The sequence below is a fragment of the Crocodylus siamensis genome, chromosome 4 (assembly GCF_052110815.1).
Source record: "Crocodylus siamensis isolate JL-2025a chromosome 4, ASM5211081v1, whole genome shotgun sequence".
In the NCBI taxonomy this organism is placed as follows: domain Eukaryota; kingdom Metazoa; phylum Chordata; order Crocodylia; family Crocodylidae; genus Crocodylus; species Crocodylus siamensis.
This window is the reverse complement of record NC_143398.1, coordinates 44,408,520-44,428,355: the sequence shown is the minus strand read 5'-3', so window position 1 is coordinate 44,428,355 and position 19,836 is coordinate 44,408,520. Positions and strand designations below refer to the sequence as shown.

General features: G+C 40.2%; 1 protein-coding gene across 3 annotated transcripts in view; it reads left to right on the top strand.

Moving 5' to 3' along the window:
- CPED1 (cadherin like and PC-esterase domain containing 1) overlaps window positions 1-19,836 on the top strand; it is a 243,408-nt gene that overhangs the window by 97,357 nt on the left and 126,215 nt on the right. For all 3 annotated transcript variants that reach the window (XM_090042204.1, XM_090042203.1, XM_090042205.1), the window contains 6 exons: window positions 7,206-7,375; window positions 9,068-9,127; window positions 10,265-10,332; window positions 10,666-10,710; window positions 13,763-13,949; window positions 15,094-15,262. In XM_090042204.1, the coding sequence (XP_089898330.1) occupies window positions 7,206-7,375; window positions 9,068-9,127; window positions 10,265-10,332; window positions 10,666-10,710; window positions 13,763-13,949; window positions 15,094-15,262 (699 nt within the window). The remainder of the gene's footprint in view (window positions 1-7,205; window positions 7,376-9,067; window positions 9,128-10,264; window positions 10,333-10,665; window positions 10,711-13,762; window positions 13,950-15,093; window positions 15,263-19,836) is intronic.

Below are 19,836 nucleotides of genomic sequence, written 5' to 3'. Positions count from 1 at the left end.
AATTGAACTGAGGTGCTCACCTTTATCAGTCTGGTTTCAGAGCACATGAGCCCCTGTCATAAAATTAGGTAGAGATAAAAGCATCCTTTAAAGAGTAATTATAAATCTTTTTAGGTTTGGGGTGAACCATAAGGTCAGCACCCCAAAGTTCTCCTCCATGCAATAAAATGGATTCCACTTTGGATCTATAGATCTTTATTGCTTCAAGAAAACTCTTCTGCCTGTTTTATTGTAAAAAGATGATTTTGCTCTTGTATTTACATTTTCAATGTGCTTATCTCAGCTTGGATTTTTGCTAAAGTAGATCCCAGAGTATTTAAAAGAACAAGCTACCTCTAGTTTCTTTTTCCTGTAAATAACAATTTTGTTTCCTCCTTTCATTCCCAAAAAACAATATTTTGGTTTAAACTGTGTTGATTTCCAAGCTACTTAAGGTTCATTACTGTTGAAAAGCATCCTGTAATATTGGGAGGCTTATTTGGGATTGCGACATTATTAATGTATCACCTGTGTAAAGCAAGACAGGGATGGGGTCATTCAAAATCATAGATGCATGGAACTGATTCCCTATTAACACCTGTTTTAGATCATTCAAGAATAAATTAAAAAGTAGCAGATCAAGCAAACATCCTTGTCATACCCCTATCTTTGTTGGGAAACTATTGGATAAGGCACTGCCAGTCCCATAACACACCCTAGATGCTGTGTTTGAATAGTAAAATGATTAATTGTAGGAGAGCCAGTTTCTTCCATAATTTTAAGCTCCCTTGAAAACTATGAAACTACATACAAATGCTTTTGTCTTTTTACTTATTTAGATGCTAAATAGTGCAGGACTAACAAGTGGTCCCTACAGGAATCCTTCTCTAAAACCAGTCTGCTTTTCTCCAAAAAGTATTATTTTTGGAGATCCATGTCTGCAGATAAGAAAGCAAATGTCTCCCAAGTATTTGGCAGGAATACATATAAGACTAATGGGGCAATGTGATGCAGGATCTCTTATCACCATTTTAAAAAATTGGGTCTATTCTATTGTCATCCCAATGTTTTGGATAAATGTCTTTTAAAAAAATATATTAGAAATTTTGGTCATTTGAATATCACCACTCAGTTAATTCCTCAAAGATTTCTGAAGGGAAGAAAATCAGGCCAGGAGCCTGATTTCCCTTTCTCAGTAAGGATATATATGATCTTATTTGAGAATCAGAGATGAGAGAGTGATCTGCTTGTAGCTTAACACATACAATTTTGTTTTTCTTTCCGTTATTTTCTTGTGTCCTGTTAGTCTTTTTGATCTGTTGGAAGCTAGTACAGTCATTTTAGCCTTGTATTCCTCCAAAGCCTCTGTTGAATAATCTTTAACTTTAGAGCATCCCTATTCAAACCAGGGTTTGTGGTACCAATACTGCCTGTTCCCAGCAAAGAAGTTCTCTTTTGTGGGGACATTTTCCAGCTGTTGGATAACTGCTTCATATTGGGTAATTACATCTTAGTGTTCTTGTCCTTTGAGAATGAGATGAGTGGCCTTAAAAGGTGTTTTTAAGTATAGCAACACATTTTTCTTGTAACTAATTCTCTTTTTATTTATTATTTCTAAACTGGAGGCTATGTGTATAGTTTTTGGGGGAGGCTGCCCATAGGATTCTAATGGAATTTTGAGAGAGAGGGAAGTGGTTGCTTTCCATACATGGTAATATTTCAAGTGATTTATATTTGAGCCACATACATGGTTCTCATGACATAATCTATCATGCTTGCTCCTTAAGTTGTAACAAATGTGAATGTCCCAGGTACATCTTTGCCAGTTCATCCATTAGGCATTTTAAAATTCTCTTCTGCAATGAATTTCAGGAAACATCCTCCTCCTTCATTTAGCTTTTTATCACATAAGGTTGCCGCAGGGATTCCCCATATTTCATTAGTGACATCTTCATTATTGTGATTGTCTGTGCCACCCATTCTAGCATTAAAATCTCCTGCTATTATTTCTAATTCTGGACATTTGTTTTGGATCATCTCATGTTATGAATTACGCTCTTAAAGTCACGTGTAGTTCACTTTAAGCTGGGGCAATGAGCACACAGAGCAAGTATTTAAAGTCAGATACAGAATCTTCATTTGCTCGAGCGAGGTGCCTCCGGAGAGGGACTCTACCTACTAGTTCTAATACTATTTTATACTTTGTTAGGATGTCAGCATTAGTTCATGATTAGCTCGTGCTCGTAAAAATACTTAATCATCTATTAACTAAATCACTATTCTATCTAATTAAGTAGCACTGTGCATGTGAATACCGACGTTTAACTCTCGTGACTACATGTTTTATACATTCTTGCCAAGTAGTCTGTCTGCTTGAAAGAAAACAGTCCTTGTCCCACCGTCAAGGTTTCTCTGTTGATGAGACTCCTCTGTTGACCAGATTCAGCTAGTTTCATATCTCATTAGTAACCCTTTACACAGCACTTCTCTTCTCACCCATCTAGTATGTGCTGTGTCCATTTCTATGTATTGAGGTTAAAGGTAAAAAGAAATGGCCTTACTTTTAGCATTACAAAGCCTTGCTTTTAGCCCTACAAGATTCATCTACAACACTCAAGAGCATTATATAACAATTCCCATTTCAAATTTGCATCAGATTTTAGTGAGAGTGAGGAGAAGTAAGCATTAACGTGAATTAAGGGAGGTCTACCATGAAATGTAATGAAGACTGTTGGTGGACAGTTAGAATCTATTTTAATTTCTAATCCTTCGGTCAGACTCCTTATTGAGAGAAGTGTAATGATGAAGCCTTCCTGCAGGTACCGTTTGGGATCTGTCCTTCCAGCCACTTTTATAAAATGAAATAAGCTGAGGAATGGATACCATTTCTGTATACTATGTCTTTTGTAAAATCACAATATCAAAATCATTAAAGTTCTCCAAAATGGGTCAGGTAATTTGTTTGACAATCCAGCTATGTTCCAGGAAGAAAGACCAATCTCGCCTAGGGGTTTATAGCAGTTTACTTCTCTTTAGGATCTAGTCCCTTGAGTCCACAGGTACATGGATCTGCCAGTCATTGGTGGCACCTGGGGCCCTTAACTGTCTATTGTATTTCCTACTTTGAAGATGTAGGGTATCGTATTACTACTCCATTAAGAGGGTGGAAACTGATTAATTGAAAACCTCTTTGAGTATGTGTTCCATGGGGTGGAGAAAAAAGGGTGCTCGGGGTAAAAAAAAGGACATTGAGGAAATGGTTATAAAACACAGATTCAGTGGCTGTGTCTATATGAGATATACAGCACAGTAGCTCATTACTACTGCACAGTAGCATTGCCAGGAATGACCTGTGACATGACGCTGCTGCCCAGTAGTAATGAGCTACTGCACAGTACTTGTCACTAGGCGAGCATGCCAGGTTGCTACTGTACAGTAATATTGGTTACTGCACAGTCATTTAGTACTTGGTTATGCAAATACTAAATGACTGCACGGTGCGCAGCTTGTGTAGATGTGCCCAGTGAGTAGAGAGGAAGAGAGAGGGAAATGAAACAGGAGCTGGCAGGAGCTCATGGTGTGAAGGGTCATTTCCTGAAAATGAAGAAATCAAAAATATACTAGTGGTTAGCAGGGAAGGAGCTAGAGAATCATAGAATCAATGAGTTGGAAGGGACCTAGACAGATCATCTAGTCTGACCCCCTGCCATGGACAGGAAGGAGCCCTGGGGGTGGCAGGGGTCATAAGACCCCAGCCAGGTGCCTATCCAGTCTCCTCTTGAAGATTTCCAGGGAAGGTGAGAACACCACCTCTCTGGGAAGCTTATTCTAGGCTCTGGCCACCCTTACAGTGAAATAGTTCTTCCTAATATCTAACCTAAACCTATCCTCCCTCAGCTTGTGGCCATTGTTCCTGGTGACTCCAAGGGGGGCCCTGGTGAACAGACTTTCCCTGAGTCCCTGCTGCTGGCCCCTGATAAAGTTGTAGGCAGCCACAAGATCCCCCCTCAGTCTCCTCTTGTGGAGACTGAAGAGATTCAGGTCCCTCAGCCTTTCCTCATAGGGCTGGCCACGGAGGCCCTCAACCATACGAGTGGCCTCCTCTGGACCCTCTCCAGGTTCTCCACATCCTTCTTGAAGTGCGGCACCCAGAACTGGACACAGTACTCCAGCTGTGGCCTGACCAGCGCCGCATAGAGTGGGAGCAACACCTGTCTGGACCTGTTAGTGATGCCCCTGTTAATGTATGACAGGGTGCGTTGGGTCTGCCTATTGCTTCATCGCATTGGTGACTCATATTCATCCTGGAGTCAATCCTGACTCCAAGATCCCTCTCTGCCTCTGTCCTACTGAGAGGGTCAACCCCTAACATATAACCATAATGCTGGTTCCCTCTCCCCAGGTGCAGCACCCTGCACTTGTCCTTGTTGAACCGCATCCTGTTCGCATTTGCTCAATTCTCTAACCTATCCAGGTCTGCCTGAATGCAGTCCCTGCCTGCCGGTGTATTCACTTTACCCCACAGCTTGGTGTCATCAACGAACTTGAACAGGGTGCTCTCCACACCCTCGTCCAGGTCGCTAATGAAGATGTTGAACAGCACCGGTCCAAGGACCGAGCCCTGTGGGACTCCGCTGCCCACACCCTCCCAGGTTGACATTGACCCGTCCACCACCACCCTCTGGGTTCGCCCCTGGAGCCAGTTTGCCACCCATGTGACCATGCATTCGTCAATGCCGCAGTCCCTCAGCTTGCCCACCAGAATTGGGTGGGACATTGTGTCGAAGGCATTCTGGAAGTCGAAGAAGATGACATCAACTTCTTTCTTCCCATCTAAGGTCTTTGTTACCTGGTCATACAAAGAGACCAGGTTAGTCGGGCAGGATTGGCGTTGCACGAACCCATGCTGGTTACCCCCCAACATCACTTCCCCTGCAGGGCTCTCACAAATGTGGCCCTTGATAATTTTTTCAAAGACCTTCCCCAGAAGAATTGAGACTTTCAGGGAGAGATGAAGAGAGAGTGGCAGTGGGAGCAGAAATAGGGTAGATGAAGAGACTAGAGTGAGTACAAACCAAACTTGTCAGTGTCAGGAGAAATAAGTTCTGAGGAGAAGAGGAGTGGAGATGATGAAAGATTTTGTCTAAGGAAAAGACTGACTGGTCAATGAGATCCTTTGCAGAGTGAAGAGAATGTAGGAGTGGTGACAGCTTTAGGAAAGAATCAGTGGATATGAAAAAATGCTGGCATTTATAGGCATGGGATTCAATGAGGGGAGAAGCAAAGTGACTTCACAAGGAAGAAGCAGAAAAAAATTATCAAAGCCCATATCAGGGCTACAGGAAGTCTACATGGTCTCTGAATCTCCTCCAGGGCTGCTAAATACCAGATTTTGGGATTGGCAGAGAAATGATAAACTGGGGCGGAGTGGGAAGGGAAGGAAAGAAGAGTTAAATGGGAGTAGCGATAGATGATATAGATTGGCTTAACAACTAAATATATGGGCTTAGGGGGAGGAAGATGTGCAAGGGAAGCTGGGACTTAAACTCAGATCGCCCATGTGGTAGGCAGAAATGTTGCCACACAGCCACCAGTGGTGGCACTGTATCAGCCTGCTAGGGGTCTTGGCTTTCCTGGAGCCCCAGCCTCATGTCGAGCTTCCTGGCCTCTGACTGGAGGAGCTGGAAGCAGAGCTGGGAACCTCTCAGGTCGCTGCTCAGATCCTTGCTAGAACAGGGAAGCCTCTTCTGCTGGCTGTAGCCTCTCATAGGGGATCCTGGAGCCCAGTGGGGAGCCTCTCTTGCTGGTTGCACGCCACATTGCTGAGAGTCCCACTGCTGCCTGCAGGTCCTGCTCTTTCAGGCTCTTCCAGGGCATTGCTTCTGCCCCACTGACTCAGCTCTTGCCAGCTTTGTGAAGCTCCTTCCTTGTTGTCCCTCGCTGGTCTCTCTTGAGTCAGCCCATGCTGCCCTTTTTACCCCCCACCAGGTGACCCAAGGGGCCAATCAGGGGACACAAGGGGTGAGTCTCTGGGGCCTGATTGGTGAGGAAAGGGAATCCCAAGTCCTCCAATCATTTTTTGCCATTTCAAAACCCCTGGGCTAAGTCACTGCCAGCTAGTCTGTCACACCAGTAAGGGATTTCAGTTTAAGAAAAGGCATGGGACAGATGGAGGTGATTGTTGGTAAAGGAAGTGAGTTCATGGCTAGATATAGGGGTATTGATATCTTCTAGTTGGTCCAATAAAAGATATCAGATTTACCCATAGACAGTATGATAAGGCAGGGAGAGGGAAATTGAAAAGCTCAGGATCATCAACAGATGCATTCAGTCTACAGAAGCCGTCCTTCCTCACCCCCACCCCCTGTCCTTTGCCTCAGAGTGCTAGCCAGGGGCCGGGGTCTGGCAACACTTCCACCCCTTGAGCAGTAAGCAGAAGAAAAAGTCTGGAGAGGGCTGCTTCCCCCTCCTCCTCCAGGCACACCATGGCTGGGGACTGTGCAAGCCAGGATGGGGTTTTACACCTCTCCCTAATCATAGTCAGACCTGGCCATACCCCACCTTAGCTCAGCACTATGGAAGGGAAGGGAGGGCTCACTCTAGCACCCCCCCAGCTTCTAGCATGAGCCACTGCAGGCATGTTGCCTGTATTACCTGTATCAAAAGTGAATGTCTATCCACTTGCAAAGCAGTTAGGCTAACCTGCAAAGATTGAATCAATTCAGGCGCAGGCCTTTTGAATGTCTGTCGCTAGTCCAGAAGTTCAGGGCACATAAACTGCTTTCAAAATTGTCAAAACCAGTTTAAAATAAACTTGGATGGATTTAGTATCAGACTTAACTGATTTATATTAAACCAGTTTTTTGAACTTCTGTTCCAGATCCCCTCTAGATTCAAGTCAATTTTTAGTCCACCAGCATCCCACAATGCTTTGCATCTTGCAGGGTGGGCAGGTTAGGCTTGGCCCAAGCTGTCTGCTCCAGCCAAAAGGGAGGTGTGCTCTAGCACCTACCAGCTTCTGGCCTGGGCCACTGCAGGCATGTGACTGTATTTCCGGAATCAAAAGTGAACCTCTGTTCACTTGCTTATTGGTTCAGTCTGCAGAGTTTAGACTAACTTGCAAAGATTGAATCAATTCAGCCTTGGGCTTTTTGACTGTCTGTACTTAGCCATAAGTAGTAATTTACTTTATTAATTTAGTTCCTATTCAACATCTCTCTTCTCAGCTTTTCCCATCTTCTGTGCCTAAGATTCAAAATTTGCTGCATGACCTTTACCACATGGTGGACCCAATGAGAAGACTTGGTTCAGTCCTGACAACACATTGGCTTCTTTCCAGTTTACTTGAACAGTTCCAGTTCAGGAATAAAGAGGCACACACAAATTTGGTTGGATGGTAAGTCAGCTTTCTGATAATATTTCTACATAGTGTGTGGCTCCAGTAACTTCAGTGGTACTTTTTACTTCAGTGGTTATTTGCAACATGAGATGCTGGTCATTGTGACTAATTATGAAAGCCATTCCGTTTTTAAGGTTGGAACTGTTTCCACATAAAGTGCATTTTTGGCCTCTTTACTTTTCCCTCTAATGCCAAGTAGTATTGGTGTAGAAAGTAACATGGAACTGTGATGGATTTCTTTTAGAAAATTTCAACAGAATTATGCAAGGTTTTTTTGACTCCCATAAGAACTAGGTACAGTATTTACCAGAGTTCGTAGAGATTACCTTGGGATAGACAGAAATTTCTGTTCCAGTTCTGCCTCTGGTACTGACTCAAGGGGTGACTTTCAGCAAGTTAATTTCAGTTGGCCTATTTTTTAATTTGTTAGTGACTTGGCACTGCACAGGTTATCTAATATTTATATAGCAGTTTGAAAATGTAAAGTTCTGAGTAATTGCTATAAGTAATAAGTTTTATTATTCTTGTTACCCATATATAAAAACCAAGTCAAAGATGCTGCATCTGAAATTAATAGCGTCTTCACTCCCCGTCCCCCCATAATCCAAAAACAAGGAACATGTCTTAACTGGGGGAGTATGGTATGTGAGAATATATGGGATATGATCTCTGCCAGTTTGCCAAAATATTTTAGCTTTGTCTATCAAAGCTTACCAGTCATCATCAGGTTTTTTTTTAATTTAGGCTGCACCGCTTATCAACTTTGATAAAGTGACATAACTTTTTTTTCCTTCAAGTTGGACATTTGTGTATGGTCATGTGCTGTCACCTATTTACGGGGGTGGCCAACTTGCAGCTTGTGCATCACAAGTGGCATGGGCAGTCTCTGTGTGTAACGTGGCACACTGGGGAGGGGACACGCAGCACAGGGGCAGATTGAGCAGGGAACACAGGGCAGGAAGTAGAAAGCAAAACAGTAGATCAGTCAGGGAGCAGAATGCAGAACAGCTAACTGGGCAGGGAAAAGGGATCAAAGGAAGGGTGTGGGGCTGATCTGTAGTATGCTTGCCAAAAAGGTCAACCCCCCTGTTCTATTACATGCCATAGGTCAGCCTGCCTATTCACAAATTACCTGTAGTAGCTGCACTAAAAGAGAAGTTCTGCTGATTCACTGAATAGATGCTTCTGTTTTGGAAATGGTTAATCTTGATCTTTTTACCTCATTGTTCCAAGTGTGTAACCATCTGCCATTGGTGTTATCTGTATGGGTATAGTTAGGAGTGCTGGAAAGGTGGAAAGAGGTAAGTCAAGCTTCATCCCATACCTTATTTAAGCATTTTTTTAAACTTTGATTAAGCTGAAGTTCAGAGCTTTGATGAGTATCTCATCAGGACTGTTCTAGTTTTTACAGAATTGGGGCCAGGTTTTCAGTGAATCTCTTTAATTGTTTCTTTGTATCTGTATGTGTAAAATCTATTTCCATTTTGTTCCAGTTGTATGGTCAACTACTCATTTTATATTACAAGATGACAGGTAAGGGAAATCACTGAAAAATGTCCTGTTTTTACTGACTTTATGTAGTATTGCAGCTTACTGCTCATGGATCCAGAGAATAGAGCCTTAGCCTGAACCCTGTACAGTTTTAACTATTGTAGCGAAGTTAGTGAGCTTTCTGAATTCCTTCTACAGGAGAAGCAAGAAGAGTTCCAGAAACTCATCCAGAATGATTATGAAACGGTCTAAGCTTAGGTGAGAAGGAACATTTCATGGATATCACTACATTTGTAATCATCATTTAAAGGAGATTGTGAATGTGAACAGTTATAAGGCAGCATCTAGGTAGCACAGGATCAAAGTTCACACCTACTGATCCTGATTTGCCAGCAACGAAAGTGTTAGTAGCCTCTTTTCCTGTCTCAGAATTCTGTATGGTTTAATATTATGCAGTGAAAAATTTCAGCAATTTCTTTTAATAATCCTTTATGCAATTTACATTAAAATATTAGTTAGGATATTTAGCCACAAACTTTTTATGATGTCCCCCACCCTTCACAGTGGTTTTGTGTCTTTTTAGATCTTAAGCTGATATGATACAGGTTTCTGTGACAGTGAATTTCCTTAGGGGGACCTCACAGGGAATCATTTTTGGGAAAAAGATACAAACTCTTTCCTTGTCATTTCTTGCTATCAGTCATATAGTGTGCAAATAGAACAAAGCCTATTGCCAGCCTCCAATCATGTCCAAAAATGGGTTTGACTAATTTTAACAAGAAATGTGCTGATTTAACATATCTGGAGCTGCTGACATATTTATTAGTGGTTGCAAATAGCTAGTCCTCATTTGTTAAAGACCAGATTTTCATGTTTCATAACAGTTAAACATATAATTTAGTTTTGGATTAGCCAATACGTACAAATGCATGGGATAATATTACTTGTGTTTGCTTTGTTCCTTTGTATAAACCCATACTGACCTCAATCTAGGAGTGTGCCATTCCACAACTCTTCATTTGTTTGGGGGACGAGGGAGAGTGTACAAATTGTAATCCGATCTGCATATTCGTAAAAAAAGTGACACAAACAGTTAAAGGGATTTTGCTTTCATTCTTGAATTCAATTTTCCCTTATTTTCTTCTACTGTTTAGCTGCTCTTTTGTGATATACTTTGTCTTTTCCTCTTTTTCTTGCTGTGGACTACTGTTTGTTTGTTAGGAACTTTGATTGTTCTGTGAAGTTAATTTCAGATGAGATTGTTAGTACTGGGAACTTATATCCAAAAGTAATATCATTATGCTAAGACTGGATATATAGGGATTTGTAAAAAAAATTTTGGGGGGTTCTGTTCTTTTCATTGAGCAAGAAACATCTTTTCTGTTCCATTTGTAGGAATTCTTCCCTGGAAAATGAGAGTATTAAACAGAGAGCTCCTTTCAACCAAACAAGGGGTAGTAAAGGTAGGAAATCAGAACCTATATTTCTTCTGTACAACTCTGATAATATGTCTGATGTTTCTTCCATCCCTGCTTTCCAACTAAAAAGAACTGACTCATTTTCTTAACATAAAAGCCACCAGGTGTTACTGGGAAAAACTCTAGTGAGTTGGTTTTGTGGTTTTATTTCTGCAATGAATACAGGTAACATGTACCCCAAACTGAAATGAATAAGCTTGACTTAATATTTTTTAATTAACTCTCAATGTGGGTTTTCTTTTATTGTGGGTTGTGAATAGTAGTTGCATGTAGTCTGTACAGCAGAACATTGTTCATTTGTTTTTGTTTGTCTTTTAGTGTTGCACTTTTTCAATGAGACTAAAGAAAGACGCTGCAGTCATGGTAAGCCAAGATCTTTGTATTAGCAGAATGTGGGCTTTGAAAGATGCATTTCAACAATTTTCCTTCAGTGTCTGTATATGGCAGTGGTGCTCAGCTTTTTGACCCTAGAGGCCAGGTGAGTGGGGTGGTCCCAGCTCACTGGCCAGATCGAGCCCAGTGCACCAGGATCAGGCCCTAAGGCCTAGCACCCCTTCCCCCTGGGATTAGTCACTAGCGCCTTGCACTGGCCCTGCCTGTACTAGGATCAGGTGTCTGATTCATTGCACAGGGACCGGGGCTCCCTGGGTCTGGAAACTGGCAGTGGGGGAGCAGTGCCACTGCTGTCCCATCACCCAGCTTCTGCAACCCTGGGGAGGCTCACAGGCTAAATGCCACGGGGCCAGGAGCCGGATCTGGCTCTGGTATACAGTTCTTTAGGGACTGGGGTACCTTTTGGCCCTTAGAAACTAAACCAAGGATTTTTTTTTAAAACAGAAATGTTTCTGAATCAGTCAATAATAGGACAAGGTATGTAAAATAAGCCTCAAGCGCAAAATGAGAAATTATCATGCTTTTTGGAATGGCGATATTCTAATGATCCAAAAGCCTTGGTTGCTTTTTATGCTATGGTTATACCATTTGTTTTTTACATAGAACTTTTTCAAGGACAATTGCAGTTTCTCTATTCACTTAGAATTGTTTTTTATAAAGAGGTCTTGTAAATTTAGTTGTATGGATTACATTTATTTGCCTACAATAGAGATATGAGTATCACCATTTATGTTTGAAAAGGCATAATTTGAAAAGGCTTAGCTCAGCATTGTATGTAATCAAAATGGATGATTCTATGATTTTAGTAATTTGGGTTCCCTAGTATCCTGAAGAGTATTAGTTCAGTACTTTACCCTTCCTGATCAAATATTTTCTGTACAATGTAATATTTATGGTCCTCCTGTGATGTGGAATGAGATGTTTAAATATAAAATCAGACTAAAACCCAACCGTTGCCTTTCAACATTAAATTTCACTTGTTTAACATCTCTTGCCATCACTAGCCAGGCAGTTTCCTAGTCAACTGCATTAATACGTAATTTTACAAATATACTTTCTTATTTTTATAGCTAGATGAAATTATGTAAGAGCTACATGTGGCTACATGGTGGTTGGTTCATTATGGGGTACAATGAGCTCTGTGGGTCAAAGCAAAGATAAGAAATAAAACTTCATTTTATGCGTGGATGTCATAGACCTGCTCAGAAGATGAAGAGCTTGTCTAAATTAGCTCCTTAGATTCTGTATGTTGTGATATTACAGCTGCTGGGGCTTTTCCTCTGTTTCCTTAACTGTGCTATATTATATATAGAAATCACTCTAACAGGGCATGGCAGAACACCTTTGGGCAGGCTGAGAGTGGCCCAGTGAGGAGCAGTATGAAAGAGTATGAAAGAGGCCTTGTCAGAGGCTGTGTGAGAGGGGGTGGTATGAAAGAGACCCTGTGAAGGTAGAGTGTTTGAGCTGAATGCTAGAGGCCCTACAAGGGGCAGAGTTTGGCCCGGCTTTGGGCCGGTGCTATAACCAACTTACAATGCCATCTGTGAGGCATGGGACAAGGTATTGGAGAGGTTGGAGCTGTGTATAATGCCTTAAGCATCAGGGCATTTAATGGCCAGCCTCCTGTATTCAACACCAGTTATTTATACAACAAGTTGTGGCAGGCGAGACAGGGCAGACTGTCCTAGACAGGAATGATGACAAAATTGGGTGGGCCGACGTTGAGACTTGGCCCTGAGCTGTCCCCTGTTACACAGGGTAAGACAAATTGCTATTTAGTGGTGAGGAATCTTCAACCCAATGGGTCTCATCTCCTCTCTCTTACTAAACTCAAAGGTCAGTCAGGAAGATGTTAATTCCAAACCATGAACATTCCTATTTTAGGTGATTGACCCCATGGTTTTGTTCCCATTATAAGATTTTTCTTCTAAGGTTTTCCCCGAGCTACTTTTTCTTAAGGCTATTCATGGTTTCTCAGGGAAGCAGAGTGTATCAGAAACAATGTGTGCTCTACCAGAGGCATATAACATCTTGGAGACTGGTCTGTACTTAAGAATAATATCCTTTGACCACTTGTATTACCTCAACTCTTTGTGCTGGATGCTTTGAATAAAAATATAACCTAAATTCTGCTCTTGGTTAAACCTCTGTAACATGGGAGAAACTGCATTTCAGTCTGTACCACAGTAAACATAGACTACGTGCATCATTTAAGCCCCACTTTGGCCATGTATTCAGCCTCCAGATTTGTTCAGATATTTTGGTGATAGAATTCACTGGCTGGAATGTTTGTAGAAGTCACTGATGTTTAAAAAATATTGGAGAATATTGGAAGGCAAAATTAAGTTGTAAGTATATCATTCTAGCAGGTCAGCTGGAAATAATTTCACCAGCTTTGTCACAAATTTTCTCCAGGCAAATAATTATTCTCAGAAAGCAGCTGGTAGATATAATGAAATAATGAGTACAGTTTTGAAAATTATGATCTATTTGTAGATAATTCACAAACAGGAGAGAAGGCAGAATTTGCTGAATGAGGATTCTTAAAAAAAAATCATCCTGCTGTATTACAAATGACCCCAGAGTCTAAATCACCATGTGATCAGTTCTTCTGTACGGGTGTTTCCAACAGACTGAGTTTTCCTGGCAACTACACTTTTATATAAAGTCTGCACACAGACTGGTACATACCTAAGCAGGTTATGAATTTTTGTCATAATGCCCATGTAAGTTTCAATTAACCCACTGGAGACAGGGTTTCATGATCCTAATCCCTAACTTTCCAAAGTCTTATTCAGATATTTAATGTTATGAATCCTACTGAGGTAATTAGCCAGTGATTGATTAAAACCTTGTAGTGGTCTGAAAATTTATCTCAAATGGCAGAACAAAATCATTTAACATGTTGTAGTTCAAGTGAAAGACTGCTTTTATGAATTGTAGCTTAATAACGTCGCAACTGTTGCATGTTTTAAAATGTTCATATATTTCAGTTTTCTTTCTTGATGCCTTCTTGGTACAGATAAAGATACACTGTCTCATATCAGGCAGATCTTCACCAGTCCACATGTGGACCTGAATCCTAAATTTAACCCAAGGATCAGAGAATACTACTTTGAAGTCCCATTTGACATGGTGACAGTGAAGATTGGAGCAGAACCTTCTAACTGTCAGTGCCAAGTGCACCTTGATGAGAAGAAAGGACCAAGGTAGCGGGGTTTGAAAAACTCATGCTAGGCTAGACCTTCTTAAAGCTGGAGAAATGGCAAAGGCTTTCAGATACTTCTCTGCATTTTCAAAAGCATGGAGCACGTGAAAAATTAAAATTACAAAAGGAGACTGGTATTCTCCAGTCTCTATTCATTTACATTTTGTATTTATTTATCCCTATATTGAAGATGTATCCATTATAATTTGTTGTAGTCTCTATTAAACTCCAGTTAAAACACAGAAGTGCTAGGGTCTCATTCCAGCATTTTATAAAAATCTAAGCACTCAAACCACAAATTTGGAGAGAATATACAGTTCTTGCACTTCAGACTTGCCTTTCAGATTTAAGCCTGCTGTTTTTGTTTTGTTCTGGTTTTTTTTTCATTTTTGTTTTTTTTTTGGTTGGGCTGCTGGAGGGCTTGACTAGTTAGGTCACAATCACTGACATTTTGTCATTCTTTCCATAAAACTATAGGTGGTAAAACAAGCATGAGCAAAATCCCGTTAAATAATGATTTTGATGTAGGCTGTTGCCACATCATACTACAGAGCTCGGTACTCTAATTTACTGATACACATAGACATGTGTGCAAAGTACTGTGAGATTTTTCAGAAAAAGGCATTATACAAATATGTAGCTATTTTTTGAGAGAGAAGTTTTGAAAGGTTAAATTCCATCCATTTCAGCCATTCTTAGCTTACTGTACAGCAAAAACCTCTCCAGTTTTGCTTGTCTAGCATACTAAAGGGCTTTCTAGGATGCTGTCATGTTTGGATGGTACACAATTTCAAGGATTAGCTAATGCTTCTAATCTCATTTGTCTCCCTGTTGGCTTAACCACTGACTTGAATCTTCCAGAAACTATTGACTCTAGCGGCATCATCCATAGGTTTCTTGCCAAATTTGTTGTCACTGATAGTGAGTCTGAAGTTCTCTCTCATGTCTAAGCAGCAAAGCTAAAATTATGTCTTGAGGTTGATTCTGGTACTATTTTGTTTTGTAATTTTAAAAAAATGTCCTTGCCAACCATGTTTGATACCATTATTATGAACCAAAATATATGTAAATTGCAATGGAAAATATGGTACAGCTCTAGCCTGGTTTAATGTTGAGCCTGTCTCATTTATTGTTTTTCCTTGCAGTGTTGCTAATTACCCTCTTGGCTTGGGAATTAACAAAATCAGTGTTCTAGTAACAGATGAATCTCAACCCAACCCTGAGATTGTGAGCAGCTATATAATCACTGTTTATCGAGAAGACCGCCCAAGTCTGCCTTTGTTTGATGACTATATGGTGTGTGGTTTTGTGCAGGTACTGTTCATTTTTTTAAATTAATATTGTGTGTGTGTGTGTGTGTGTGTGTGTGTGTGTGTGTGTGTACAGCCTAATTCTGATTTCTTAGTCAGAAGTAAATTGAGGGAAGCCATTGTAGAACCAGTTTCAGTGGAATGAGTTCAAGATCCTAAATCTCTAGGAATTCTCAATCCACTGATCCACCTATTGAATGAATTATGGCATTACAGCACTATTGGTTGTAAGTGTCAATTTTGTATTTATGTATTCAGTATTGAAAACTTCAAGCTGAGTTGATATGACCTTGGTCAACCCCCTACTCATAATATTGTAGCTTTCTTTGGAAGAAGAGTTAGAGTTAACAAGGTACTAATGCAGATATGGTATAGTTTCTGTAGCTAGGCCCACTGGTGAAATTGATGGCAGTTCTTTTTGATGGCAATTCAGCTATAGTTGCACCATGCTTAACAGTGTCCAGGACAGATATTGAGGCTGTTTTTGAATGCAACTAGACTTGAAGACCAAGACAAACAAGTAAAACCTTACTAGAGGTGCTACAGGAAGGAATGGTTGTAGCTTAGATGGTGCTTGTTTCAACTCCTTGTATAGGCAAATATAATCTGTATGTAGCACTAATGAGACTTTTAAAGAAGGAAACAAAGAGACTCTGAGGCTGCTTACAGACACAAAAAAACCAAAACAAAACAGCACTTTACTTTTAGCTCAGTGTTCCCCTGAGCACAGCAGTGCATGCCTGGAAAGAGGCATCGTGTCAGTTTGACCCAGCTTGCCCAACATCTGTAAAGACTGCATGTGCCAGTAGGGCTTTTTGTCACTTTTATCTAATAGCTGATTGAATTGGCTATTAGATAGAAGTGCCAAAACCCCCCACTGAAGCATGTGATCTACACAGATGTTGGGCAAGCCAAGTCAAACTGATGTGATGCCTCTTCCAGTAAATTGCTGGTTTTTGTTTTTTGGGGGTGAGGAGTTTCACATATGTCAGCAGCCTGAGGGTTTAATTTTTAATGGAGAAAAAGTGATAAAGGAACAGGTATAGGGTGTGAAACAGCCCCAAACAGTATTACGCAGACCTTTGAAGATTGAAGATTAAAGACTAGAAAAATTGAAACTTGATATAATGGGCCAGGGTCTGTGAGCTTTTGGGAAGAATGAAGACTCAGGAAATTGTGACAAGCAAACAGGCAGAACTGCAAGAAATAATATTTTCTTGAACACAATATCATATGCGCAGACTGTTATTTCTGCTCCTGTCACAAGCCTCCAGTTTTACGATGTGTCTCTTTTTCATAAACACTTAATTCTCTTTCCCTAAGCCTCTCAGCATACTACAAAAGAGGCCACAGTAGTTGAAGTGGGAGATGACAAATGTGTTAGAGTATTTGTTTTAATATTATGAAGAAATAAACAGATGAGCTTGGAACAAAAGCCAGAGACTATCCCTGTGGATAGAAAATTGCATGGTTGTCAGTAACTATCCCAGTCTACAGAGTCATTAAAAACGAAGTAATCAGAACAAATATATGGCAAAATTCTCTTTTCTAATCCTTATGTGAACCAAGTACATAATGTGCCATGGATCTACACTATAGATGGGAGAGGACAGCATGGTTCTCAAATTGAAATTAAATCCAGCACTAGCCACAGAGCTCTGGTATAGTACCAAAGTTTATCCTGGCATACTCAAAGTTTAACAGTCAGCTCTTCACAGAGTTTAATGTCTCTGTGCCTAATCTAATCTGTTGCGAAACTATGGGATCCAGGGACAATCTCTGCTAAAATGGTTTATACTTGCACATCTTCCATGCTTATGTTAAAAGTGCTTTCATTGTTTAAGCTCTCAAAGGCTAGGGACAGAAATTATGCATAAACTGGTATAAACGATTGGAAACTGGTTCAAATCTGTAACACAACAGAAGTTCAGTGCACATAAACCTGGATGAATATAGTATCAGACTTAATTTGTTAAGTTAAATTGGTTTATTCAATCCCAGATCCCCTCCAGATTCAAGTTAACTTGCAGTTCCCCAGTATCCCAGGATGCTTTGTACCTCCTCTGGAAGCTCTGCCTTTCAGGGTAGGTGAGAGAGCCTTGGCGCAAGCTGTCTGCTTCAGCCAAGCAGGGAGGCATGCTCTGGAACCTCCTGGCTTCCAGCTTGGGCCACTGCAGGCATGTGGCTACATTTCTGAAATCAAAAGCGAATGTCTGTTCACTTGCTTGTCAGGTCAATCTATGCAGTTTAATTGATTGGTTTGATTGATTCAGCCTCTGGCTTTTTGGCTGTCTGTACTTAGCCAAATACTCCAATGAAGATATATTGTGCAGTAAACCTTCATTTTTAAGTTTTTATTGCCTATCAATATGTTTTTCGTAGGTAGGTCTGTTCTGTGTTCGGGGGGGGGCGGGAATTAATGCTTATCCTAAGAAGTGATCAGTTTTCTTAATCAATACCAGAAGTGATTGTGATAGCATGTCAGGGAAGAATCTATTAAAAATATGAGCACGGAAACATTTTAGGCAATGTACAATAGCAAAACAGGCACATAGCCTCAAAATAAAATGAAATATACAAGTAATGTAAAAATTGACTTTTCTATTTTCCACTTTTCTTGATGTATACTACTTCCTGTTTTCATAATTTTTTTGTTTAAATGAAGGCTATGGTTTACTTTTATAAGTGACAAGTATATCTGGCTAGTTTATAGTCAGGAGAGGATCAAGAACTGATTAAAAATAGATTTTCAAACAAGAATCTTTATGCTTTTTTCCATGCTGTCCCTCATACCTCAGAAGTGCTCCCTTTCTCTACACAGTGACCTCACTGTGCTCCTTCAAGATTGTTCAAGTTCAACAGCATAGTTTGCTGATGTCCTATGATCACTGCTTGCCATTCTGATTGATATGGTTTCATTATTTCCTTGTGATTCCCCATTTGTCTATATCCTGTTGTTTCTTGTCTTATACTTAAATTTTAAGGTTTTAGGAGCCTATGTTTGTGGAGCACATAAGGTAGTGGGGCTGTGGTTCATGACTGGAGCTCCTACGTGCTACAGTAGTAGAAATAATAATATCAGCATAAGTTCTATAAAGTCTAAAATCAGGTTGCAGTTGGAGGTGGCTCAGTGACAGACTTGATTTAGTAATCAGGAGCAAGTTGTAATGAAACAAGAATAGCAATAGGTGAGTATGGGTCATGCTGTTAAGAAACTAAACTTTCATCTTGTAATCAACCCCTTTATAACCCCCCCAGTCTGGAGAATGTATCTGGTATTAGGAACAGGAATTCATGCTATTGCATGTCCTCCCATATGAGTATTTACGCTGCTGTTAAGGTTTTATTCTCATATTTATGATCCCAAGTTAAAACCTTTCAAGTACTGTCGTGGTAAAGAGGTCTGGAATGATTAAAATGAAAAGTGCTTTGTAAGATTTTTTTGACTGAACTGTATTTGATGCACAGATGTGAGATGGTGTTTTCTAAACAATATATTACATAATTGTTCCAAACTAGGAAGAGCTTTAATAGCTTAGAGTAAAAATGAGATGAAAAGCATTTCTGAGGTATCTCATGGGGATGATGATTCCATATGTGATTTTTTTAATAGCATTTTTCTTTTAGGTATGCTGAAGGCAAACCTATCAGTAACCATGTTGTTGAATTAAAAAAAGATAAACAGTGGTTTAGAACTGGAGATATATAAGTGGCACCCAAAGAGCCCCAAAGCATTGTAATTCTTTTTTGATTTTTTTCTATGTTTGTTAAGGTAGGTTATACAGTATTTTCTTTAGATTTATTTATTGACAGAAAACACATTTGAAGAACTCTAAATATTGTAGGTATATTATGCTTTCTGTCTCACCAAGTACATCACACTTCAGCTCAGTGTGTTAATAGTCACTGATCAATGGCTTCAGTGCTTGTTCTTAGAAACCAAACACCTGTTTCAGGAGCAAAAGGATAAATACAGCATGAACTGATGAAGTCTCCTTTGGACACTTGACTAGGCACAATGGGGATCATGCATGGGGAAGAAAAGGTCAATGACAGTGGTGTGGTCTTTCTCACAGTAAACTTCAGTTAAAATTCTAATCCAGAGAGGTTTTTTTAAACTTTCTTTTATGTTTAATCCCGTTAGGATATTCAAGTTTCACTGCAAGCTGATACCATGATGAAGGTTACAATACAAAGACAGAGTTGGGGATGTTGTTTCCAGTCCTCTAACAATTCTCATGCATTTGAGTAATCCTGGATTAAGTTCAAGGTTATTCAGTTAATAAGTGTGTCGTTCTGAGCCTTGCAGAGTCTAAGTACCAAATTATTGTCCTTTCACTTTTTTTGATAGCAGCCATAATATCCTCATTAAAACCAAATTAATGGGAGAATCACCATTTTAAGAGATTTCTGTTCCCTTTCACTGTGCATTCTGCTGTCTTGCAGTTCTGTATTACCCATTAATGAAAACATGTTGTTTTTGTTTTGTTTTTAGTTTAATTTTATGATTATTAATAACATTTGAAGTATTTGCATTTTGACTGCCATGACACTACTGCTATATTTCCAGTGCTCTTG